General features: G+C 35.4%; 1 protein-coding gene across 5 annotated transcripts in view; it reads right to left on the bottom strand.

Annotated features, from left to right (window-relative positions):
• Positions 1-452: 452 nt before the first annotated feature.
• PTPN12 (protein tyrosine phosphatase non-receptor type 12) overlaps positions 453-26,991 on the bottom strand; it is a 93,224-nt gene continuing 66,685 nt past the window's right edge. For 3 of the 5 annotated variants that reach the window (XM_036010712.1, XM_036010710.1, XM_036010714.1), the window contains 7 exons: positions 19,728-19,813; positions 7,929-8,863; positions 4,921-4,998; positions 3,331-3,389; positions 2,426-2,456; positions 1,620-1,718; positions 453-1,312 (listed from right to left, as the gene is read on the bottom strand). In XM_036010712.1, coding sequence (XP_035866605.1) covers positions 1,251-1,312; positions 1,620-1,718; positions 2,426-2,456; positions 3,331-3,389; positions 4,921-4,998; positions 7,929-8,863; positions 19,728-19,813 — 1,350 coding nt within the window. In that variant the 3' untranslated portion in view covers positions 453-1,250. Of the gene's footprint in view, positions 1,313-1,619; positions 1,719-2,425; positions 2,457-3,330; positions 3,406-4,920; positions 4,999-7,928; positions 8,864-19,727; positions 19,814-26,991 lie in introns of those variants that run through there. The other 2 variants (XM_036010711.1, XM_036010713.1) reach the window with 2 other exon arrangements.

The following is a 26,991-nucleotide window of genomic DNA, read 5'->3' on the forward strand; positions in this document are numbered from 1 at the left end:
TACATTGTCATGATTTTTGCACCCTTCTGAATACATTATGCTTCAAGAGAAACCTGGTCCCAAGAAAAAAATCTTGACAAATGATTTTAGTACTGTATTACACAAATTATCAAGTGTGTGAAGGGACTGAATATTTTTCCGTTATACTTCAGTATAAATTTTATTAGGAAATGAATCTGCTATAAAGATGTCTATCTCTTGTGAATGTTAAGGGTCCACTGTATTCATATTTCCTTATGACCAAAATGTAGAAGAAAAACTGGAAATTCTAAGGGGACCAACACGAAGACCATATGGTTTTAAAAATATTTTGGCATGAAGTTGTATTTTGTCTTCCACAATGATCTTCCTTCTATTCAAGTCATGACTGTAAGGTAAAACTAAGCCAGCAGGAAGGCAGAAAATAACTCTAATTTCCTAGGAATAAGGAATGAAAAACTAAAACAAGTAAGCACTGTAAAACTGTTTTTTTTTTAATGGCTGGTCAAATATCCTGAAACATACATATATTTTGATAGTCTTCTAATCCCAGTTGAGTTCAAATATTAAAGTAACACACACGAGCTAAGAGAATTCAATATTGTTCCAAGGCACTTACTGAATCTCCATGACTAGATGAAAACAAGGACAATTAGAATAGACAATTTAGACAGTATATAATATAAAAATAACTTTTTGCTTACAATTTACAAAATGTATTATTATTACAATCTTTGATCTCTGATAACCTGCAATGCTGGCTGCATGAATCCAGCAATTTTAAAATTCAGAAACTATTTTCTAAAACTTCAGGGCAAATAATTTACAAATAAGGTACACAAAGATTAGACCATGCAGAAATTTCTTACATCTTCTGTTAATAATATTTTATGACTCCAACTTTATCAAATTATATACCTACTTGCCCTGTACATATACAAAATAATGCATACATGATAAAACATTAGCAAAAGAGTAGTCCTTAAACTCAATTTATCATAAAAGTATTACTATATTAACATGTTTACAAGCAGCGTGTAACAGGGTTAAGAGACATTAAGGCAATAATACTTGTAGTTACAAAAGAAACCATATGTAATACTTTCTCCTAAGTGTAGTATAAGGCAGGTAGATGCTCCCAGCCAAAAATGCTAAGGTAACAATCTACACTGCTGTTAGTCCCACATTTTTAAGATGGAATACTATTAATCTGGCTTTCAGTGGCACTTGAATTTTCCAGTATAATTTAAAGTGTTTTCTGGCTCCCTGAATCATGTCCATTCTGAAGGTGGATCTCTTGGTCCTTTAGGTTTTCCACAGCGACTACCAAAACCTATAATCAAAACACCACAATTACTGGTTAGTGTACAGAGATATTTTTATACAGTTAAAACCATGCCAGACATCCTTATTTTCTGGAACAAATAAATTTCCGCATGGGAATTTAGAATTCAAACTAAATAAATAAAACTATAAACACAAACCAATGTTCAATTGGGGGATATCTCATTTAAGAAACTGAATGAATTACAGTACAAAGTTTAATAAACTTTGTCTTAAGAATATCCTACAATAATGGCAGATGAACTTTGCTCAATCTTGCCAGCATTATCTTAACATAATTCAGATTCTGAAATTACCAATATCGGTGCCTTTTGTTGGACTTTCTGGCATTTGATCTTTCTTCTTACTCGAAGTAGGTGGATATTCTGTACAAGTCTCTGTGTGAATACCTCCTGCTGGATGATATGAAATACAAAACAAAGCCACTGTTAGTTACCATTATTTGTAGCATCATATGTAGAATCCTGTAATTGTTTTAATATGGACATTAAGTTAAATGAACAAGTTTTCTCTCAGGGCATCATGATTTTAGAGGCCCAGATAAATATAAATGCTAGGGTAGTGAGCATAGGATATCAATAAAGGTGTTCTTGAGGACATCTAGAAATCTGAAATGATTACTTCTGCAATGTGAAGATTCTCCTTATGTTCTTACTTTATTTAATAATCCTGGATCTTCTCTGACTGGTGTGACTCATTGGGTTGGGCATTGTCTCACAAAGTGAAGAAAGGTCTCTAGTTTGATGCTGATCAGGGCACATGCCTGGGTTGCAGACTAGGCCTCTGGTTGGGGGCATCCAAGAGGCAACTGATCTATCTATGTTTCTCTCCCTCTTTCTCCCTCCCTTCCCCCCTTCTCCCCCCCCCCCCAAATAAAAAAAACAAAAAAAAAAAAAAAAAAAAAAATTAAGCCCTGTCTGGTGTAGCTCAGTGGATTGAGTGTGGGCTGCAAACCAAAGCATCGGAGGTTTGATACCCAATCAGGGTACATGCCTGGGTTGCAGGCCATGACCCCCAGCAACTGCACACTGATGTTTCTCTCTATCTCCCTCCCTTCCCTCTCTAAAAATAAATAAAATCTTAAAAAAAAAATCTAACTTACCATATTTTTCACTTCCAGAGGTTATCAAGCCCTATAAAGAAGACAGTTAATAGCTTTATGAACAACTACAGAAAATTTTGTCTGTTAAAATTATAGGTCCCAAGAAATCAAGACTTATCAAGATACTCTGTCAAAGGAAAAGAAAACAATGGTGTTTTCAATTGTTTTCAATTAGACTTAAAATTTTTAAATGGACAGTATTTTATATTGGGAGTAAAAGGATAGGGAAATTCCTTTTCTTTTTTCCTTCTGGATAAAAACTGAAAATGCAGGAGCTACTACACAAAAAAACATACATACTTCTACATTTTACCAGTCTTTTACCATATTTATAAATCATAAACTAGAAATATAATTATCATAGGTTACTACTATTTTATTAGAAAGTATATCAAAGCTTTTAAGCAGTTGTAACATGTACCCCAATTTCAGGGATATTAAAATATGGGAGAAATATGAAAAAGTTAATGTTGATGAAAAACAATTCTTTTCCATGGCTAAAATACTTAGCTACCAATACTTTTCCCTAAATGTGAAAGGAAACCTCATGTAACCAGAAAAAACCAAAGGGAGGTAATGTATCTAATACTATAACAGGAGGAAAAAATCTAAGAAAGTACTATGACCCTGAAAAAGTAACTCCAGTTTTATTTATACCCCCAGAATAATTTACAAATTTCAAAAAGCAGCTTGTGAAAATAACACTCAAGTAAAATGATGGTCATAAGTAGACTATGCTACCCTATAAAAAATCCAGACCTCACATTTCACCTAAAATCTAGCATGAGAAATACTGATAAAAATATGTTTAATAGTCTTAAGCTAGCAAGTATTATAATAAATGAACCTATGAGAAATTAACCAAAGAGCAAAAATACTGAGCTGTTTCAATCCAAAGGACTCACTTCAGATTTTTTTTGTTCAGACTTTTCCTGACTTTGAAGTTCACTCCATTCAGGTGTACCTGAGAAAACGGAAATCTCACAATATAAAATTAACATCTTTACTTCTTGAAATTTCTTATATTAGATAATATACAAAAACATTCTATAGATTTTTAGAAACTATCACTTTCATAAAAAATTTTCTTGCTTCGATCAACTTAAGAGTATCCCTTTAAGTTTCCTTTCTTAAAATTTAATTTTAAAAATTCAGCCCTAGCTGGTGTAGCTCAGTGGATTGAGCACAGGCCTGCAAACCAAAAGGTTGCTGGTTCAATTCCCAGTCGGGGAACATTCTCGGGTTGTGGGCCAGATCCCCAGTAGAGGATGTGTGAGGCACAACCACACATTGATGTTTCTCTCCCTCTCTCCTTCCCTTTCCCTCTCTATTAAAAAAAAACAACTCCTGGCTGGCATAGCTCAGTGGATTGAGTGCGGGCTACGAACCAAAGTGTCACAGGTTCGATTCCAGTCAGGGTGCATGCCTGGGTTGCAGGCCATGGCCCCCAGCAACCGCACATCGATGTTTCTCCCTCTCTCTCTCCCTCTCTCTCCTTCCCTTCCCTCTCTAAAAATAAATAAAATCTTAAAAAACCCACAAAACTATGCTTAAAAAAACTAATTATAATAAAAATTATAAAAAATAAAAATTCAGTCATCAGTTTATTATAAGCTCACTATAATCTACAGCTTTGACAGACTTGTTTAATATTTTTGATGTATGTATGGCTTCATTGTTCTTAACAATTCTTTTTTTTTAAATAGTGAAGCCATATACTTCCATAATATTTTTATGTATTTGTTTTTAGAGAGGGGGGGAAGGAAGGAAGAAAGAGGAGAGAAACAGCAAAACATCAATGGACTGATACACACACACCCCTAACCTGAGAACTGGCCCCACAACCTAGGCACGGGCCCTAACTGGGACTCGTCCAACTGGTGACCTTTCAGTTTGCAGGAGGGCACTCAATCCACTGAGCCATACCAGCCAGGGCAACATTCTTAAAATCAGTTAAAATTAATAAAATATTGGTGAAATGTAATTCTGGTAAGAGTAATGATCATGTCCACGGAGCATGAGACACTGAGACATATATTAAAGCTGTTCCTGTACTCTTTCTCTAGAGGGGAAGAAGAGAAATGTATTATTAGGGCTTTAAATTATGATCACTATTCCCAGTTCTCACTGATACTCTTGTGGCCTTAAGTGTCCTTCAGTTAATACCAACTGAATGATGCCCAACTAACAACCCAACTTAAATGTTTACTTACCTGAAATGGCACAAAAGACTCCAGATTGCAAATACATTTGTAATTGCATTTAATTGCATTATAGTATCTAACATAAATACAGTCATTTCAGTTATCTTATCAAGTAAAAATAACATTTTTAAAAGTATTTTTCATACAAGGAATTAAAAACATTTGTCAGTATCAATTCAAACCTGTTTTTTAATTTAATTATACAGTTTAATACCAACTACATTAACATCAGCCATGTTTTTCAGAGTTTAGAGTATGAAGTATTTTTATAAAAGCAGAAGAAATACTCACTATGTTCACTTGCTAATACAAAAGACTCGGGAGTTCGTTCAGGGAGAGGAGGAGGTAAATCTTCACTAATGGCAACATCTATATTAAATACATAAAATTTAGACAAATTATGTACTTTGTTAAAAAATGCTGACTCATAAAAAATGATCTTATTATCTAAGCAAGAGAGCTTTCTTGATATTCTCAATTCATCACCATAAGTATCTGAAAGTTTTTTTTAAAGCAAACATTAAACAAGAAATCCTTACCATTTCACTTGTCAAGAATTACAAGGCCTATTCAGTAAATAAGAATGAAATCCATCACAGAGAGAAAATGACTCTCCCATAAGTTTCCCAACAGCCCGCAAACATTATCACACTGTCCTCTGAGCCTGGAGGCAGTCTCCAGAAAAGCCAGCGCAGGTGACTTCTTTACTGGGTATGATGATGATGCTTTGAATCCACAAAGGAAAGCTTTGTCATTCGATCTAAGGCAGTATTTCCCAAACTGGAATCCACTGCCTAACTGGGCTTGATGAGTTCTGCCACACTTCAAGAGAACCATCTGTTCTCTTTAGTTTTTAAATGCCACTCATTTTAACTATGTAATTCAGTCATTTTTTAAATAGTGACGATTAAAATAACAGATGTGAAATTTTTCTACTGTACATAAAAATAACTTTTTTGAATGTCCATTCATATATTCACTAAAATCTTTTAAATAGCAGTGCATGACTATGATAATACTGACTGAAGCCATATAAAAACTTTTCAGTAAAAACAAAATTACCTCTTAGAGAATACAATGCATTAAGCCTCACCAGCCTTACTATGGCATAGGGCAAATTAGATCTTTTGAGGTTTCACTGGAAAGGCAGGGAAAGAAAACAGGATAAAATTCCATGTGTGGACTCTTACGCTAGGGAGGATGAGGTAAAGGAAGGGAAATGTGAGGTCCTGTATTATTTTGTCTTGGCCTTGACAATTCTTTTTTTAAAATCTTGCCATGATATTTTGCTACTTTACCACATTTGATAGACTGTCTATTAAAAAGAGATTGAAAATTAAGTAAACCATTTTCAATTTTCAAGAATAATGAGCCAGGTATGATTGTTACTGTCCGTTCACATTTATTTAGTTTAATATACAAGATAGTAAGAGTTCTGCGTCCTGCTGAGAGCAAAGTTCCAGTCCAATACTTAGTAACAGTCTGAGCCATCATCATCCTTCCCCCTTTTGTTACTAACAAATCAGTGACAAAGGGATGGCTGCTGGAAGAAAGGGATGCATAATCTTGGCATTGTGGTGCCATTTCATAATTAACTGAACAAATCAGGTAGGGCAGTTGTACTTGTTTACATTAAGTATCAAGTATCTTTCAGAAACTTTGTATCTCTTCTCTCTTAAAGCCTTTTTTATTTCCAAACTGTGGCCCTTGCTTTTAAACTACATGTTTCTCCCTCAATCTCTCTGGATTGCCTTTGAAACATTATAAACTTGTTTTAGAGGTTACTTAACCTCTAAACACCACATTTTTACACAGACTTTTGTGAATAATACATTGCATGGGGGCCTAGTGTAGCCCAGTTTGAGAATCTTTCGGTATACCAGAGTCAGTTTAAAAATTCATAGCCAGGAATTTCTGTCAGGCAGTAATTTATGCCAAAGGTTGTTTTAGGTATCAAAACAGAATTATTCTGTTTAACTCCCTAACAAGTTCTAAAACAAACAAAAATCTATTCTTGAGCCAATGGTTCATCTGAAGATAAATAATGATATTAAGAACATAACTGCTTATAGTTAGTTATGCTGTTGCACAGAACACTTACACAGGAAAATCTTCATTTAACACCAGATTAATTTAGCATAATCAGGACAGGGTGAAAAGAAACAGAAATCACATTAGCTATCTTTGCTTTGATATACAAATAAAATAAAAAGCAGAAGTGAGCCAATATACAGTAGGGTGCGTTCAACTATCCCCGTACAGTATGTGGTATTTTAAAGGAACTCTTTTCTGTTATCACCAAAAAAATGGGCATGTGGCAGTAAATTTCAAGAGTATATCACATCATGCATCCTTCCTGCCCTCAACACATTCTATTTCTAATAATCATAAAAAAAATTTTCCTAGGCCCAAGACATCATGGCTGAAAAGGTGGTGGGGTGCCCCAAATGTAAATTTATTGTCTACACATTTTCTTGAGTAGTTACAACTTTAACTTGATAGTTATTTTTAAAACTCTAAAGTTGAGGGAGAAAAAGATATTAACACTTTTAAATTATGGCAACTGGTAATAGTAGTATTTATTGTGGTATCCATTATCTTCTGAAGACCCTTCAAATAAAACACGGAAGACTCAAGAACATAGGAAATCCTATAAATTTCGGGAACTAACTTAAACTCTCATTTATTCATCAGATATATTCTTTTTTAAAAGATTTTATTTATTTATTTTGAGAGAGGCAGAGGGAGAGGGAGGGAGGGAGGGAGCGAGAGAGAAAGAGAAAGAGAGAGAAACATCAATGTGCAGTTGCTGGGGGTTACGGCCCGCAACCCAGGGATGTACCCTGGCTGGGAATCGAACCTGCGACACTTTGGTTTGCAGCCCACACTCAATCCACTGAACTATGCCAGCCAGGGCTCAGATACATTCTTAAAATAAAAATACAGTATGCATGAGTTGGGAAAAATAAAGGCACCACAGTATGAGTAGTACTTATTCAATCGGAAAAAGAATATCGTCTTTCAAGTTCACAGCACTGAAAGCTACACTATAGAAGAAGAGAAAATTTTCAGTTACAACAATTGAAACATTTTGAAAACAGAAAACCCAGCAATGCAATGTGATCAAATTAAGGTAAGAAACAGAATACTTAAAATTTTTTAAATCTAAAATAATGGAATTTTGCTGTAGGTTCTAGAGTCAAGTATGGAATAAAACACAATGAATTAATACAGCTAAAGTGCTTAAAACAGTGACTGGCACATAATGAAAATATTTAAGTGTTAGATACTATTATTACCTTGTTCAGCACCTGAATGTATTGTTCCTGCTATATCATGCCTAGCAATGGACATTGGCAATACTTTCCTTGTAGAAATGCTTTCAATACTACTGGCAGCAGAAACTGTGGCACTTGCTGTTGAAATACTAGTTTTATTCTTTGTCAAAGCATCATCACAGTTCCTTTCATCTGAGTCTGAGTCATCCGAGTGAAGAGGATTAGTAAAACTGAGGGGTGCTCTTAATAGAGGTGAATTGCTACGATGATCCACAAGATCCTGGGTTTCAACTTGTATTGTGGGGCTTGGTGTTAAACTCACAGTTTTCATTGTTTGACAGTGGTTATCTGAGGATTTTCCTTCAGATGAATCAGGCACGGGTAGGGTATTTTCGGGTCCATGAAATGACCATATTACATGCCCCTTCTCATCAAGAGGCAAGCGGTCTGGCCTTGGAGGTGTGTCTGAATTCTTCTGTGGTTCTTCTGGTGGACTAACTACAGCTTTATTTGACTGTGACCCACTACAATCCACACAGGAATTCTGGGAATTATCATCAACTTTTGGATCCCTAGGTGGAGCTGATTTAATTTTAATTGCATGTCCCCTATTCAAGAGTGTGTTCCCATCAAAACTTTTTGGTCCCTCTTGGAGAGGGACCTTCTTAATTTCAAAACTTAAATTTCGCTCTAATTTTTTATCGGTCCGTTCAATAGTTGATTCATTTTTCCCTGGGAGTTCTGTTGATTTATTATAGTTTCTGTTGAGGTCTGTCAAATGTTGTTCTGATGAAACCATGTGCAACACTGGCTTTGGATGGTATCTGTCATTGTCCTGCCACACAGTAGTGACTGTTGGAAAAGCCGAAGGGGGAGAAGGTGTCAAGATGGGTGGCACTGGGTGAGGTTCTGGTGGCTGCAGTATTTCTTCCTTAGCATCCCCTTCTACAAGGCAACTGAAAAACAAGATTAACAAAAGGCTATTTTGAGAATGTTCATCCTTTTAAAAACAAGTTGATAGGTAACAATTATGTAGTTAAGTCTATTATATAGAGCCTGTGGTTATGAACAAAAATTATAATTTGTCAAACTAAAAAACTTAATGTTTAACAAATTAATACTGTTTAAAAAGTCAAATCCAAGAATTTTAATGAAAAACAGAAGCCCCTCATATAGGCGTTTAGCTACCCAGACATCAACTTTCAATGTTTTTAAATAGCTGTTTCTAAGATTTACCTTCATTATCTCAAAATACTTTAAAATCCATACTGTTCTAATCTATTTCATATATTCTCTATTGTCTTTCTACTGTGTCGTCTTCATCCTCCCAAGACTGTAATATTATAATTTTTGTTGTTCCATCTTATGACTTTAGTTGTTATTCATATCAGTGATAGTTATTTTATTTCTCTTATACATGTTCTTGTTTTGCCTAATAATTGCTTTGTGTTTCTGGATGGCTTGGTTCTCTATGTATCATCAGTAATTCAGCCCTTCTTACAATTTACCTGCAGATTTGTACACCTCCTCTAAACTAGTCAGGCACACCAGGTAACTTTATCAACACCACAGGCAACTCCCTTGAAACTTTGGCCCGCCCTCCTATTCCAGTGTGGGATACTGGCTCCTTAGGGCACCACAGAGATGATTTGTCTTCTGTGTCATACTCCTCTTTCCTACGCCTGACCTTCCTTTTCCTAGGTATACTCCCTTGTTTTGGTGGGTTCTACACCCTCTAGTTGCTTCTTAAGAACTATATAGTCCCCAATCAGTGTGGTTCAATTGGTCGGAGCATTGGCCAGTACACCAAAAGGTTGTAGCATCATCTAGTACACAAAAAGGTTGGGGGGCTCCATTCCCAGTCAGTGAATATACATAGGTTGCAGGTTCAATCCCTAGTTGGGCAGTGTATGGGAAGCAACCAATTGATGTTTCTCTCTCTCCTTCTTCCCCTCTCCCTAAAATCAGTAAACATTTTTTAAAGAACTATGTATAAGGAGACAGATTTCTTAAGGCTTTGTATATTTATTATGTTTTCAATGTTACAGACTTTTTTGAAAAGGTATAGAATTCTCCATTAGAAATTATTTTCCTTCAGAATTTTATAATTCTGATTTCTGTCCTTTGAGTGTGAACTTGTTTTTTTCCTCTTGGTGCTTTCAGGCTTTTTTTTTAAGATTTTATTTATTTATTTATTTATTTATTTATTTATTTATTTTCAAGAGGGAAGGGGGGGAGAAAGAGAGAGAGAGAGAAAGAAACATCAATGTGCGGTTGCTGGGGGTCATGGCCTGCAACCCAGGCAAGTACCCTGACTGGGAATCAAACCTACAACACTTTAGTTCGCAGCCCGCACTCAATCCACAGAGCTATGCCAGCCAGGGCTGCTTTCAGGCTTTTTTAATTCTTGATGTTCTATAACTTCATGTAACTGTCTAAAATCCACTGTACTATAATTTTTAATCTACTATATTGGGAACGTTCTATATCAAAATTAATGTTTTGTTACTAGAAAATTTTTATTCCTTTGCTAACTTTTTACTTCTGGCCCCCTTCCAGACTACTACTATTATTACTATTTAACAGACCTCCTGGTTTGATTCTTCCTTCTGCAATTTCTCTCTCTTTATATTCATGAGCAATATCCTTGATTATCTTCCAATTTTTGTTTTGATTTTTAAAATTTATGCTGTTACATTTTTAATTTCCAGTAGCTTATTTTTTACTATCCAATTCTTATTTCATGGTATCAGTATTTCCTAATGAATGAAAAAAAAATGGACATCTGTCCACTTCCCCCATATTGTTTGTCTACTGTGTATTGTCTCCATTTCCTTCCAGTTCCTTTTCCCCCTGCTTATTTGAGGTTGTCTTTCATGTTAGGGGCTTTGTCAAATGTCTGATCATTCCTGGTTTGGTTCACTTTGTAAAGTGCATGATGGTCTAACCACTATGCTGTGCCTCTGAGGCCAACACAGCATGGTGTTGAATATAAACTGTTATTGAACAAATGTACACATAAATCTCTTAAATTCTCTTAAGTTGCACCTTGAAAAAAGAATAAAATATTTAAAATGACTGAAAGATGTGTATGTGTGTTATGGGGGAGGGCTTGTGCTTTAGTGATCATCTTACTGCATGGGAACTGAACATAGTCCTTGCAGTATCATTGATGGGCACTATCATCAATAATGATGATAGCTTTCCTCTCTTGGGCTGGTTAGTTTTTTAGGAAGGGAATTCTGTCAATACCAGAAGTGCCCACCAGTATTCCGGGAATGAAATAAAGGGTAAGAGCAAGGGGGATGAAGGATCTCATTAGTCAGTAGGCAGATTCCTGTTCTGAGTAAGACAATAACTACAACTCCCATTAGTTGGACCTAATGTCCCTGAATCCAGAGATTCCCGGTTCAACCACTCCAGAGTATATCCTTCCTACTATGTGTCAAGCAAAGTATGGGAGAAGCAGCCATCTACCCGCTCAATTTTGATGGATGGAATATGGGGTTCTAAATCCTCTTCATGGAGACATTCAAGTACTCTTCTTGTTTTCAGTGTCATACAACAGCTTAAGTGGGACCCCCAATTTCTGAGCCTTTCTGGAAGGTTCTTTGAAGAGAATCATTTTGCTTCTTACTGGTTTTCCCAACTACAAGACAGCAAGTTTCAGCTTCCCTTGTTAGGTCCCTTTTTCATTGGTCACTGTGCTGTTCACTTTTCAATCTTTTGTCCACATTTCAATTTGATGCCATCTCTGCTCCAATTTTGTTTTTTTCCTTTGTTTATTTTTTATACATAAAAAATATATATAAATTTTAGGAAGTTTAGAAGGGGACCAGAGGTTAAGTGTTCAAACTGCCTTATTTAATCAGTGATCTTAAAAATGCTTTTAGAAGCCATAGTCTATGCATGATGTTCATACATACATATTAAATATATTGACTACTCACATTTTAAAAAACAGCTTTATTGAGGCAGAGTTGATATGCAAAACAAACTGCACATATTTAATATATATAGTTCAATGAATTTGGACACATACACTCATGACACTATCACCACAATCAAGGTAAAACACATATCCATTACCTCCAATAGTTTTCTTCTGTCCTTTCTGGCTACTCAAATTTGATAATTACACTGACAGATTTTTCCCTTTATCCTTCCTCATTTTAAATTTGGTTTAAACAAGTCTTAGTATACTTTACTTTTATACCACTTATATATGCACAAAGATGATAAGTCCTTTCACATAAAACAATATGCTACATACTGATTTACCTCTATGGTACCCAACATTCACATTTTCACTACATATTCTGATGTAAAAAAATTCCAGTGAAGAAATACAATATGATTTGCATCATTCTAACTTTAAATATTGTTCTAAATCGCATCTGTTCTGAGGAAGGCATGTTTCACTTTTCAGAAACAAAATATTAGGGACCTACTACATGCTAAGCATTATACCAGTACCAGAAAATGACAAAGCAGTGAACACAATAGTCTGGGTCCCTAAGGAGTACAGAGAAACATTGAAAAATAAGACTAAAAGAACAGGGTGAAGCTATATTATAAAGGCCTGGAATTTTATGGTATGAAGTTTGGACGTTATAATAGAAAATTTACATTTAAATTGTTTGATCAAGTCTTAAAATGAGTAATTCTCTATTAACTTCTGTTTCAAATTAATGTTTTATAGAAACTCGTAAAATTACTTTCCTTATAGTAATATAGGCTGGCTTCCACATGGGATGGAAAAATTATAGAGGTGAAATGACAACCAAAATTGCAGAACACTTCAAAAACTCCCCCAAACTGATCCATTCTTCCAGAGTAATACCTCCCTCCTCCCAAACACACAAAGTATTAGACTGGAAGACAACAGATTTGTGTTCTCAGGTAACTCAGCTAGCCTATGCAGGTCAGCTCCTTTGGGTCAGCTATATTAATACCCATTTAAAAAGGATGCTCTCCACTTGTGTTTAACCTTTATTTCTTGGTTTTACTATGTACTCTGACCACCACCAATAACTTTTAAAATTATACCTGAGACCAAAGGTATTTTCTAAAAATGGAAAGGAACAACATAAGCATTAAGAAAAGATTAAAGCAAAGAAAACATAAAAATTAAGACAATGACAATAAGCGTGAATAACCATGCATTTTGCCAAACTCGACCCTTATTTACCTTAAAGAATACCAGTATTTTTTAAAGATCTTAATGTTACTTATTTAATTATTTATTTATTTTTGGAGGGGCAGGGGGAGAAGCATCAGTGTGTGGTTGCCCTTCACACGCCCCCCCCCCACTGAGGACCTGGACTGGAACCCAGGCATGTGCCCTGACTGGGAACTGAACCGGTGACCCTTTGCTTCACAGTCTGGTGCTCAATCCAGAGCCACACCAGACAGGGCTAAAGAATGCCAATTTGGAATAAATAATTCAACTAGAACTTGAACATTCCCTTTTTTTAATTACTTTTCTCTCTATTTTTTTAAAATTCTGTTTCACATTTTTTTTATTGTTGATCAAATACAGTAGTCTCCTTTCCTTCCCCCACCCATCCCACCCCAGTGGAACTTAAAAATTTTTAAGTACTCAAATCAATCTTGTCCTTTGTGATTTCCTTTATCATTTTATTATAGCCCTTCTTCAAGTTTGTCAAACATTATATTTTTTGTTTCAATGATTTGACTTTTTGTATTTACTAATAATTTATTTAACTATCCGAAGCTTATTTTGATATTTGTTGTGGTATAAGGATCTAAATATATTTTTCCCCAAATGGTTAATATTATAATATGGCAATAAATAATCCTGTTATTCTCCCTATTTAGTACATGTGAAATTAATTCATAAAGGACTGATTCCTTAGGTAATTGAACTCTGTCAACTGTTATATTCTTATACCACTAACAAACTTTTAAAATAGCTATACTGTTTCATAATTTTTAAAAGGGTTGGTTCTCACTCATCATTTTCAAAGTTTTCTTTTTTAAAATATATTTTATTGATTATGCTATTACAGTTGTCCCATTTACCCCCTTCAGTCCTCTCCACCCTGTACACCCTCTCCCCCCTTTAGTTCATGTCCATGTGTCATGCTTATAAGTTCTTCAGCTTCTACATTTCTCATACTATTCTTACCCTCCCCCTGTCTATTTCCTACCTACAATCTATGCTACTTATTCTCTGTACCTTTTCCCCCTCTCTCCTCCTCCCACTCCCCTGTTGCTAATTCTCCATGTGATCTCCATTTCTGTGGTTCTGTTCCTGTTCTAGTTGTTTGCTTAGTTTCTTTTGGTTTTGCTTTAGGTGTGGTTGTTAATAATTGTGAGTTTGCTGTCCTTTTACTATACATGTTTTTTCTTTATCTTCTTTTCTTAGATAAGTCCCTTGAACATTTCATAAAATAAGGGCTTGGTGATGATGAACTCCTTTAACTTGACCTTATCTGAGAAGCACTTTATCTGCCCTTCCATTCTAAATGAGAGCTTTGCTGGATAGAGTAATCTGGGATATAGGTCCTTGTCTTTCATGACTTGGAATACTTCTTTCCAGCCCCTTCTTGCCTGTAAGGTCTCTTTTGAGAAATCAGCTGACAGTCTGATGGGTACCTCTTTGTAGGTGACTGTCCCCTTATCTCTTGCTGCTTCTAGGATTCCCTCCTTCATTTTTACCTTGGCTAATGTAATTATGATGTGCCTTGGTGTGTTTCTTCTTGGGTCCAACTTCTTTGGGGCTCTCTGAGCTTCCTGGAAGTCTATTTCCTTTGCCAGAATGGGGAAGTTTTCCTTTATTATTTGTTCAAATACATTTTCAATCTGTTGCTCTACCTCTTCCCCTTCTGGTACTCCTATAATTTGGATGTTGGAACGTTTAAAGATGTCCTGGAGGTTCCTAAGCTTCTCCTCGTTTTTTTAAATTCTTATTTCTCCATTCTTTCCTGTTTGGTGGTTTCTTTCTTCCTTCTGGTCCACTCTATTGTTTTGACTACTAGTTTCCTTCCCATCACTACTGGTTCTCTGTGCATTTCCCTTCATTTCTTTTATGGTAACCTGCATTTTTAAATCTAATTTGTGACCAAAATCAACCAGTTCTGTGAGCTTCCTGATTACCAGTGTTTCGCACTGTGCATCTGATAGGTTAGCTATCTCTTGGTCACTCAAAAGGATGAGTTCTGGGGCACTGACTTGTTCTTCTGTTTGAGCCGGGTTTTTTTTTTTTTTTTTGGTCTGGTTGCTCCAGTTACGGTGAGGGGCGGGGCCTTAGGTGTTCACCAGGGTGGGGCACCCCAGTCGCTAGATTGTGACATTGTATGTGAGGGCGGGGTCAAGAGGGAACAATGGCAGTATCTCCGTTCAGTCCCTTCCCTGGGATCCTTGGTTGTGTGCTCAGCCCTGTTCCACAACTGCCACCTCACTGGGTCCACCAGCTGCGATCTTGAGAGCCCCAGATGCCTTACCCACTCCCGGTTGCCTTATGCGCCCAATTCATCCTGTTCTCTGTGCAGCGACCCGCACCTGGCTGTTTGTCTCAGCCCCTCCTACTAGTCTGGATAAACGGGTCTATTTCAACTTCTTGGCTGTCCGACTTCTATTCAAATAAATTTTCTTTCAGTTCTGGGTGTTATTCTGCCTGTAAATTGTTGTTCCAATCTTGGTTGTGCGTGGAGGTATGGTGTGTCCACCTATGCCTCCATCTTGCCGGAAGTCCAAAGTTTTCTTTGGTATTTTTGCCTCTTTATTTATCCAAATGGACTTTAACCTTATACTATCAAGTTCAGAAAAGAGCTTCTTGGGATTCTGATGAGAATTGCATCAAATATGCAACGGAACCGACAGCTTCTTTCATTGATGTTTAAACTAAGTAACTTTTAACTTTTCCAACCAAGAACAGTTAGTTTTTTTTCAATATGTAAATGAATACACTTCTACTTTCTACTTCAGGTTATCTCCAGGAATTTGATATTTTGAAAAGGATAATTCTTTCAACCCTTCCTTCTCCTATTTGGCTGAACTACAGAACCATTTTCTTCTACTTTTATTCAGCCACTTTGCTCCCCTCTTTCTTATAAATTAACCATTTCAAGGCAGTATATTTGGGTTTAAAAAAGTCAACAACATGGCCCTAGTTGATGTGACTCTGTTGGTTGGCATGTCATCCCATAAACTTAAAGGTTAAGGGTTCAATTCCCAGGCAGGGCACATACCTAGGCTGTAGGTTTGGTCCCAGGTCAGGGCACATAAGAGAGGCACCAATCAATGTTTCTCTCCCTCACCCCTCCCTTCTCCTCACTCTAAAATTAGTAAGCATGTCCTCAGGTGAGGATAAAAAAAATGTCAACAACATGGAACAAACTGACAAATGTCAGAGGGCAGGGAGTAAAGGTGACTAGATAAAAGAAGTGAAGGGATCAGCTCAACAACAGATATGCATAGCCCATGGACACTGACAATAGTGGGATGATGGACAGAGGAATGGAGTTGGGTAAAGTGGGAACAATGGGGAGCCTCGTAATAGTGTCAACAATAAAACTTTTTAAAAAAATCACAACAGCTTATAAAGGATTAGCCACAGCTTTTGAGAAAACAACAACAATAAAAACAACAACAACAACACACACAAATAAGCCAACAAAAGAAATGTAAAATTAAAAAAACTCAAAGACTCTTTTTTTAAACAGTGAAGGAGAATATTAACTCTTTTATGTGATATGGATTGCTCCTATTACCCAATTTTCTACTTATTATTTTCCCAGGGTCCTTAGTTGCCAAAAATCCCATGACATCCCATGCTAGATGAGGGTTCCCAAAATCAGGTAGCTTTAAATGCTTCAATCTGAGCAGAACTCAATTCCTGGTTTTGACCCCACATATCCTGTCACTTTAGAATATCCAAGTTATTCTAAGAGTCATAGATGTCTGAAAATCCAGCTCATTCTCCCAGGCAACCCTTATAGGAAGCTGATATTCATGTATTTCTGCCAGACACAAAACTTGCTCCTTCGTGACCTCTTTAATGCCACTGTTTTCTGGTTTTCCTTTTCCTTTTCACAGCTTTCTCTTAGTCTACTCTTTACAAATTATGGTGCTTACCATAATACTTTGATACTTTGTTATAACTAGAATCTAAAAAGTTTCATTTATGCCTTAGTTTCCTATATTTTTATTCCCAAATCTTTACCTCCAGCCTAGATATCAAAATGCCTAAAAGAGAATCAATCACATTCTTCTTCTCAATTGTATTCCCACTTAAAATTGTTTGAAATGAGAGGCATAAGAAAGCATCAAATATACTGTCACTGTCTCTGAAATACTGAACAAATTAAGAAAACCTTACTAAGGCACACACCCTTTTGTGTCTCTGTAGTTAAACTGGTTGACAGTTTATAGAAATAGCTAACAAGGTACACTTCTAGCATGCTGGTGTTAATGAAAAAAAATTGTATTAGTTTGAAAATAGGGAAGTGAAACCTGCTGTTCAAAATCTGTAATATGACTTATGTGTTTATAAACCATAATTGCATGACTCATTAAATCTAGGACCTGACCTGCAATCCACGCATGTGCCCTAGACTAGGAATTGAATCGGTGACCCTATGGTTTGCAGGTCTGCATTCAATCCACTGAGTCACACTAGCCAAGGTCTATCTCATTTTTACTTTTCATTAATCTTAGCTCTTGTGATTTTATTTTCAGTTAACAATTTATAATAGTTCCAAACCTCATCTCAACCTATTAGTCACAGGGAACATAATGAAATCCTGCCATTTAGCTCTACTGCCTGAATTAAAAAAAAAAAAAAATCACCTACACATGTAATATAAAGTCACATACAAAAAAATTGAGCACATATCCAAATAAAATCCTATTATAAGCTGAATGAACATTTTTCTGCTAATACACATTTGCTACTTTTATTATCCTTTTGTTTATTAAGGAGTAACAGGACCTGAACTTGTGAAATGATATATAAGAAAGGCTTAAAATTCAGAACATTCTCTATTCCTATTTTTCCTTCAAAATTAGGAAAAGTTTACCATTATTTATTGTTGGAGATAGAAAACCATATAAATCACAAATTTCAATGTACAGTGTGAAAACCTCCACACTGGCTCAATCACAAAAAACAAATTAAAAGATATTAGAATAGCAAAATACTTAATTTAATTTATAGCCAGTATAGTTTCTTGTAGGACTCACATGTGGGATGAAGAAGTTAGAGAACAGTTTATAGATTTTTAACTGGCTATCTTTCACAAGAGATTAAAATTCCAATTTTAGTAGATACTACAGTGGAAATCAAACAGGAAAGAACTACTGGGAAGTTCTATTAAGGCACAGTTAACATCGTGAGCATTTAAACACTGAGACTTAAACCCATCTATGTAAGCATCCTGATCTTCCTTAGAGAAGCACCGCAAAGGCAATCCAGAGACTAAGTAAGTAATTACCATATCTTGCCTTATTGAGGATAGCTGTAGTCTTTTTCTCTTTTTAAAGAGGAATGGTCTTGTTAAGGTACAGTGACTCAATGCGAAGACTAAACCCTGTTCACCTGACCCAACATAAGTCAACTTCTATCAAGGTGAAAAGGGAAAAAAATTGGTGAGTACTATATAAAAGAAGTTGAGGAAAGGTCAATCAATTTGGGCAGGTATGTGCTTGAGTCAAGATACCGTGTAAGTCATTTTCACAGTTTTATTACAGATCTCTGATGGTGCTTCTTTTTAAAAATAATTCAGTAACTTAATTGTAACTTCTCATATTTTATTTCATTTAATCCTTAGAGTAATACTTAAACAGAAAAGCCACAAGGATAAAGTAAGTGCCTTACTCATGACCTTAAAGTTACTAAGTGGCTAAAAAGGATTTGAAACTAAATTGTTCTGACTTTCTATACCTTTTCCATACCACATAGCAATCTAGCAATCTAAGCTGATTTTAACTATTATAAATAAGCTTAGTAAAAACTATGTATGTAGCCCTGGCTAGTATGGCTCAGTAGACTGAGGGCTGGCCTGCAAACCAAAGGGTTGCTGGTTTGATTTCTAGTCAGGGCACACTCCTGGGTTGCAGGTCCCCAGTAGGGGGTGTGCACAAGAGGCAACCACACATTGATGTTTCTTTTTCACTCTCCCTCCCTTCACCTCTCTCTAAAAATAAATAAATAAATGAAACCTTAAAAACTATGTATGGTGCCAGGTGGGTACTAGAATTATTCAGGAGATCCAGGATCACTTCACAAATTATATAATTGGCTAACCACTATGTTGTACATCTGAAACTAATATAAAAAAATAATACTGAATGCCAACTGTAATGGAAAACACACACACACACACACACACACACACACACAAAACAAACAAAAAACCTAAAACAAAAACAAAACACAACAAAAAAGAGTATGAGAAAAATGTACAGAATAGACTAATTTTTTGTTAGAACTGTTATGAAACATCTTTGCATAACCTCTTTAATTTGCATATAATTTTTGGCAAACATACTACCTGTATAATCATTAGGAGAAATTATAATCTTTAGAATATTTAAAATTTTAGTTGTCCGACATACCAAAACCATGAGTCAGTTCATGGTTATGATAACTATTCTTACTCAGTATACTAATTTTACCAAGGTGAAACACAATTTATGCAGTACATCAGTACAAATTAGTTGCCACACTTATGCTACATCTTAAACAAAAGAACGATAAAAATTATAAAGAAAATTTAGATATATTCAGAATTTGTTATTTTAATTAACAGCGAGTAAATAGAAAGTATCCTTTCAAAGTGTGACACACAATACCTGCGGGTCCTTGGTGGTTTTGGAGGAGGAGAATCTTGTTTGTCAGAATCTATAGAGCTGACCATATTTTCAGTGTTAATTTCATTCTGCCAAGAAAGAAAAAATTCTTCATTAAAGTTAGGAGGAAAATCATTTTCTTTCCTCATTACTTCAGATAAATTGCTTCTGGGCTTTCGATTTTTTTCACATACCAATTTTTGTGTAGTAACAAAATAGGTGTTATTATTTTGTATAATGTAGCTTGAAGAACTATCAAAAACCAGTCCATCTCTAGTTACTAAAAAATCAATTGTGTACAACAGTATTTCAACATATTTCAAATGCAGATTTTCCCAGGTTTTGTAGTGTGTGCATGCATAAACACAAAGAAAAGAAAAATGAAATAGGTTTACCCAAAAAATAAAGATCCAAGAAGATAGTTTTTTTAGGCATAGCTACACTAGAAACTTAATGTGTGGAGAAAGGAAAAAAAGCCAACAAAATAAGGGTTATATCCTTCACCTTCCCAACCTTTTTTGGACCCCTATTACTACCTAGTACTTTTATTAAAGAGGTCCAAGAACTCACTTGAATCATTCCTTGCCTATCCTCCATCACCATGGAGTGCCCTATTCTGTTAGTGTACACAGCCCCTATATCACTGTCTGAACAAATGAACTCCCAAAAGGCAGGGAGAATCCATGCAGGGATATCTTCAGTTCTCACTAGTCACAAGGACCAGGGATATCATCAATACGGACATTCCAGGAGAGGTGGAAGATTGTATAGGGTGGATAACTGGTGATGGAAATAAACAAAACAACAAAAATAAACAATGGCTATAATTTTTCAAGGAAAAAAATCTTTGTTAGTGTTTAGGATTGTGAATAGATGACCTATGAATCATTATATAAAACATTCCCTTGAATTAGTTTCAGGCTCAGGAGTACCTCATTTTTATCCAGCTAGGCTATGTTCATTCTGAACCAGTAAGAAGACAAGAATGGTTTTTCACCCTTGCCTATACTGCAGATAATTTGGGGGGCAGAATTTTTGCATATACCCATATACTGTGATTGATTAAGGAACTCTAAAACTATAGTTACTTTTTTTAAAATCAAAAGGCATTTCTACCATATCCATATCCTGGCAGCCTCTTTGTCTTTATGACTGTTTCTTGACAGTGTGCTTTTTAATAAATTCTCCCCACTAAAGAAAACAGAGACCTCAACTTCCCATCAACTTTTAGGTTACCCTGTCTCCTAATATATAATCATATGTATTAGAAGAGTTTTATGCATCTTACTGTGCATCTTACTCTGACCAGAACAAAAGTTATATCATGCTACTAAATGTTCTCATTCTTAATTAAACCCACCTACCATAACAAAGGCATATGTTGCAGGGATATCTGCTAAAAGTAGGGTTAGCACATAATTTATCATTCAATTCTGGGCTCTTGAGAATGAAACGGAGAGCACTTTTAATTACTATACCTAAAACAGAAAGTATAAACAGGCATTGCCTCAGGGAGATCAGGACATTTGGTCACCACACTTTTAGATACTCAGATATCATGAGAATTTAGAGACTTTTTGCATCATAAAAATACATTTGACATATTAATGATTTATTATTATCCTGTTAATTACACAATCGCATTCCTGTAACACTCATTAATTTTTTAATACCAAAATCTGTATAAATATTCATATTAAGTAGGTTAAAGATTAAGACTGCATGGGAAACTATTACTGATGTTTTTAACCTACAAAACACAGCTGTTTTTTATAGTACAACATAAATAGCAGCCTCATCTCATGTCAAGCCAGGTTTTGCTGCAAAATGAGCATAATACTACACACACACACACAGCTTTAGGCTTTCAAAGCATTTTGGATTCTGAAACATTAGCCAAGGCATTGTGGCTCTACAGGTGAAATGTACTTAACAGTAAGCAATGGAGAGGATACAAAAATGTAAAGGAAACAGTACTTCAAGAAGTATATAGTCTGATGTATCACCAAACAAAAACTAAAAGGTTAATAATAAAACCAAAAAGTGGTAAAATCAGTACTATAAAGCTACCAAATCAGAGAAAGGAGATTTTATAGGTAAGAATATTAAGGTAGCATGTTGAATGGCACTGAGGGATAGGTAAGGCTTTGACAAAAATAACAAGAGGATGAAAGCAGGGAAAGGTGGGAAATGAACAACAAAAAGTAGAGCATTTACTAGCAAATGACTACGTGTGACAAAGGAAAGAAGGTGCCATGCAGGATTCCTCATTCTGGGTGAATAACAAGAGTGGTGGAGCCATAAACAGAAAGGACAAAAAAGGAAGAGGAATTTATGAGGGAGGTAATCTTTTTGAGCATGTTGAATTTTATCTGATGAAAGGAATTAATGTGGAAATGCAGAGGGAACTCTGGCCTACACAGCATGAACACAACATCCTAGTCACTGGACTTCAGAACAGAAAACAATGTTCTTCTTGGACTCCTAGTTTTTACCTATTGTAATATTTACTGTACTCTTATGCCTTCTGACCCTTAAATTGACTATAGTTTTTGTCCCCACATTTGTCCTAATGTAATCGAGGTCTGTCCAGATGGTATCTAGCCATGTACTATGAGATACACTTACTGAAGAAGATACAAGATGCAAAAAACAATGTGCACAGGACAATGGCGCCTCAGGCCCCTTCAAAGCAGGCACCGTGGGACATCACATAATTCTCCAAATTGCCATCAGTTGTCCCCTTGTATTTTCCTGAATCTCATCAATGGTCTGAAATCTCTTCCTTTTCAAAGGTGATTTTAGTTTTGGGAAAAGCCAGAAGTTGCAAGGCATCAAACCTGGACCCTGTCAGGGCTGAGTCACTTGGGTGATTTGATGTTTCGCCAAAAAACTCTGCATGAGATGTGATGCATGAGCAGGAGCGTTGTGATGACGAAGCTGCCAATCACCAGTTACCCATAGCTGTGGCCTTCTGAATCAACCAAATAGTTTCTGAGGATGAATGTTCAAGCTTAACACAAAATTTGATGCAGATCCACTGCTCTACTTGCTCAGTCACTTTGAATGTGATGGCCACACAGTACACATGCTCACTCAACAGCATCTACAGCCCCCTACTGACTAGTACAGTGGTCATTGCCCACACACGTGCATTTCAGTCCACTCTCCTTGGCTGCCAAGTTACCCCAATATTGTGTAACCATTCTCACTTTATTAAATATGGCTGGACTTTTTCTGGACAGATCTCGTATAGCTGTCTTTAGCCACTTTTATTACCAGTTGAAATAATCTCCAACTTTTGAAGTTGAAAAGAATTTTAGAAATTAGTCCATTGGAAATTAGGTTCTAGTGTATTCTCTTGCTTCAAGCAGAGCTTACTGAAGTTATTATTTTTAAACTGCTGACAACTTTTACCCATTAGCAAAAGTTATTTTATGTATTACTATTTCCCATATAACATAGCTGTAGCAAAAACCATAAAAGCAAATATCAGAACCTAATTATCAAATATTTACAGATAATCATCAGCTGCACAATAAAATAAATATTAAAACAGGGTGCTTTAAAATTAAACATTTTTTCTATTTTTTTAATTGTTGTTCAGTTATAGTTGTCCCATCTTTTCCCCTGTTGCTCTCCCCTGCCCCGCCCCCATAGTCAATCCCCATAAAGAACATTACTAGAGGAAAAAATATTTAGAATTTAGTATCACATCTAAAATGTATAACGCAAACTACTGTTGCTATTACACAATCATTCTAGAATTGATAATCCCGGTGTTGATAACTGGCAGTGATGTCTTTTCTATACAAGGTAAAAGAGCACTGGTGTATACCTCACAGGTAGTTTACTTACTGAGATGTCTCTAAGTCATAAGTAATATAGTACTGGATGTCAGAATAAACTCTCTCTTTAGATCTCCTATTCAGGAAAGTCATTTTAATTATAAATACCATGCATTTATTATAAAGTTTTAAATTGCTGACTAGCATTTCAAACTAAAATTTCTACAAGAATATTTCTGGAACACAGAACTTGTATTTAAAAAAATTTAACTCTGTGTTCTCAAAGAAATCATAAACAGAGATTCATGACTTTTACAGCACAGGTTCAGAAAGGTAAGTAAACAATATTTCAAATCATTTTTTAAAAGATTTTATTTTATTTATTTTTAGAGAGGGAAGGGAGGGAGAAAGAGAGAGAGAGAGAAACATCAATGTGCGGTTTCTGGGGGCCATGGCCTGCAACCCAGGCATGTGTCCTGACTGGGAATTGAACCTGTGATGCTTTGGTTTGCAGCCCGCGCTCAATCCACTGAGCTACGCCAGCCAGGGCTTCTTTCAAATCATTTATGCAACCATATGGTTTTAAGATAACTCCCCCCATTATTTTAGATTCCACATTTTTTGGGGGGTTCATAGTCTCCAATCATATATAAACATGCTATAATAAGTCACCTATACTTAAAAGTACCAGACAGCAAGATTTCTTAAGAGGACATCATAGCACGAGCCATTATGGTATACACACAACCTTAGGTAAAAAATATTCTCATCAGATATAGCTTCTTCAGAATGGATTCTATACAAAGTTGTTTTCCTTATGCAGAACAGAAAGACCCATCTTGTCCAAATGGAAAACTCAGCAGTCACTGTGTCAGCTTAACAAAATGCAAGGAGAGAGTTTAACATTTTAAATTCAGTTGGCAGACCTTTAGTGTGTGTAGTCCTATGTACTCGTGATTTTTCTTGTATTCCTTAGCCATTTGTAAACCTCTGACTAACCCATTAGACAGAAACAATCTATAGTGGGAATACATTAAACTACAAGCATCTGTACAACAAAGGGACGTATCAACAAAATGAAAAGGCAACCTACCAAATGGGAGAAAACACTTTCATATCATATATCTGGTAAAGGATTAATATTCAGAATATATAAACTTATACAACTTAACAGCAAAAAATAAAAATAAATAAAATAAAAATCCAATTTAAAAATGGGCAGAGGATCTGAAGACATTTTCCTGAAGACATACTGATGGTCAATAGGCACATGGGAAGGTGATCAACATCAGTATTCATGTGCAAAATGTAGATCTAAACCACAATGTGACTAGTTGCAATAGAATGCTTATTAATGAAAATAAGTAAATACACAGTGGTGTAAAGGATGTGGAGCAAAGGGAACCCTTATATACTATTGGAGGGAATGCAGATTGCTACAACCACTATGGAAAACAGTATGGAGGGTCCTCAAACAATTAAAAATAGATCTACCATATGATCTGGCAATTCCACTTCTTTGTATTTATCCAAAGGGACACTAATTCAAAGAGATATATGCACTCTGATGTTCACTGCATCTTCATCTAGAATAGCCAATACACAGAAGCAACCTACGTATTTATCACTGGATGATTAAATCAAGTATGTGTGCTCTATACACACATTTTCATGGCTATATTCAGCCATGAAAAAAGAAATCTTGCCATTTGCAACAACATGGATGGCATTAATACTGAGTGAAATAAATCAAAGAAACACAAACACTATTAAGTTTTCACTTATATTTGGAATCTAAAAACAAAAAGGCAAAACCAAACTCAAAGATACAGAGAACAGATTAATGACAGCCAGAGACAGGGATGGGAGACAGGGTCAAAAGGTGAAAACATGCAGTTATAAAAGTCAGTCATGGGATGTAATGTACACTTGGTAGCTATAGTTAATGTTACTGTATTGTGTATCTGAAAGTTCTTACGAGAGTAAATCTTAAAAGTTCTCATCACCAAAGAAAAAAATTTGTAACTATGTGTGATAATGGATGTTTACTAGACTTATTTGGTGATCATTTCACAATATATAAAAATATCAAATCGCTATGTTATATACCTGAAACTAATTTAGTGTCATATGCAGATTATATCTAAAAAAATTGAAAATAATTTTCTATACGATTAAAAATGTAATGGTTACAATATTTTTTTCACTTCTATATACTAAGAAAACAAGAGTTTAAAACATTTGTATTTCTGGCCCCGATCAGTGTTGACTCAGTTGGTTGGGCAAAGCAAAGCAAAAGCAAAAGGTCACTGGTTCAATTCTCAGTCAAGGCATGTGCCTGGATTGCAGGTTTGGTCCCCAGTTTCTCTCTCACACTGGTGTTTCTCTGCTTATCTTTCTCCCTCCCTTCCCCTTGCCCTAAAACATAAATAATTTTTTTAAAAATCCTATATTCCTGAAGTACAAGAGCTTTACTTTAAAATTAATGTTGCATTTATGGGGGGAGGGAGTATATTTTTCTTTGTTTAAATTTTATTTTAATCATTGTTCAAGTACAGTTTTCTCCCTTTTACTCCCAATCCAGCCCCCCCTCCCAACCCTCCCCACAAAAGGTATATTTTTCAATTAAAGTTTAAAGAAAACTGTATAGCCTCCTTTGTTTTTTGAAATATTAAATAAATCTCAATTTAAGTAAGATTATACACAGTAATATATTAGCATTCTATTCTATATTATAAAAATTTGGCTATATTCAGCACAGGTTATAACAAGTTTTAATTAAAATAAAGGGAAAAGGTAATGGCAATGTTTGAGGCCTAGTTGCACAATCACACCTATGATAACAAAGGAAGTAAGAATGAGTTCACATAAATAAATCTTAAAAATGTGAAATTGTGCGAACCAAAGTGTCCCAGGTTTGATTCCCAGTCAGGGCACATGCCTGTGGTGCAGGCCACGGCCCCCAGCAACTCCACATTGATGTTTTCCTCTCTTTCTCCCTCCCTTCCCTCTCTAAAAATAAATAAATAAATAAATAAATAAATAAATAAATAAATATTTTTAAAAAGTGAAATTGTTACTTGGCTAATAAAGGAAATACATAGTCCCTAAAACTCATGTATCAATCTTTGTCTTAACACACTGAAATCAGCATTTGAACAAATCTTTCCTTTGTAAAACCAACAAATTTCAAGCAAATAGTATGGGAAATTGCCAAAACCATGTAAAGAAAAAGAAAAACAAGGATTATACATTTTGCAACTCACTTCCTCATTCTACTTCAAATATTGGAGCTAAGCTGCTTTATAATGTGATAGCTGTCTTAGGTACGGTGATAAAGATATAAAGAAATTTTAATAAAGTAGTCCGATACCTTAAAGGTCAAGGTTAGTATATATAGAAAGGAAACAAGAATTAGTCAAAAAATACAAGCTGAAAGGAGAATATAACAATATATATTTTTATCAGTTCATAAGTTT

Source organism: Phyllostomus discolor, chromosome 10 (genome assembly GCF_004126475.2).
Source record: "Phyllostomus discolor isolate MPI-MPIP mPhyDis1 chromosome 10, mPhyDis1.pri.v3, whole genome shotgun sequence".
Taxonomy (NCBI): domain Eukaryota; kingdom Metazoa; phylum Chordata; class Mammalia; order Chiroptera; family Phyllostomidae; genus Phyllostomus; species Phyllostomus discolor.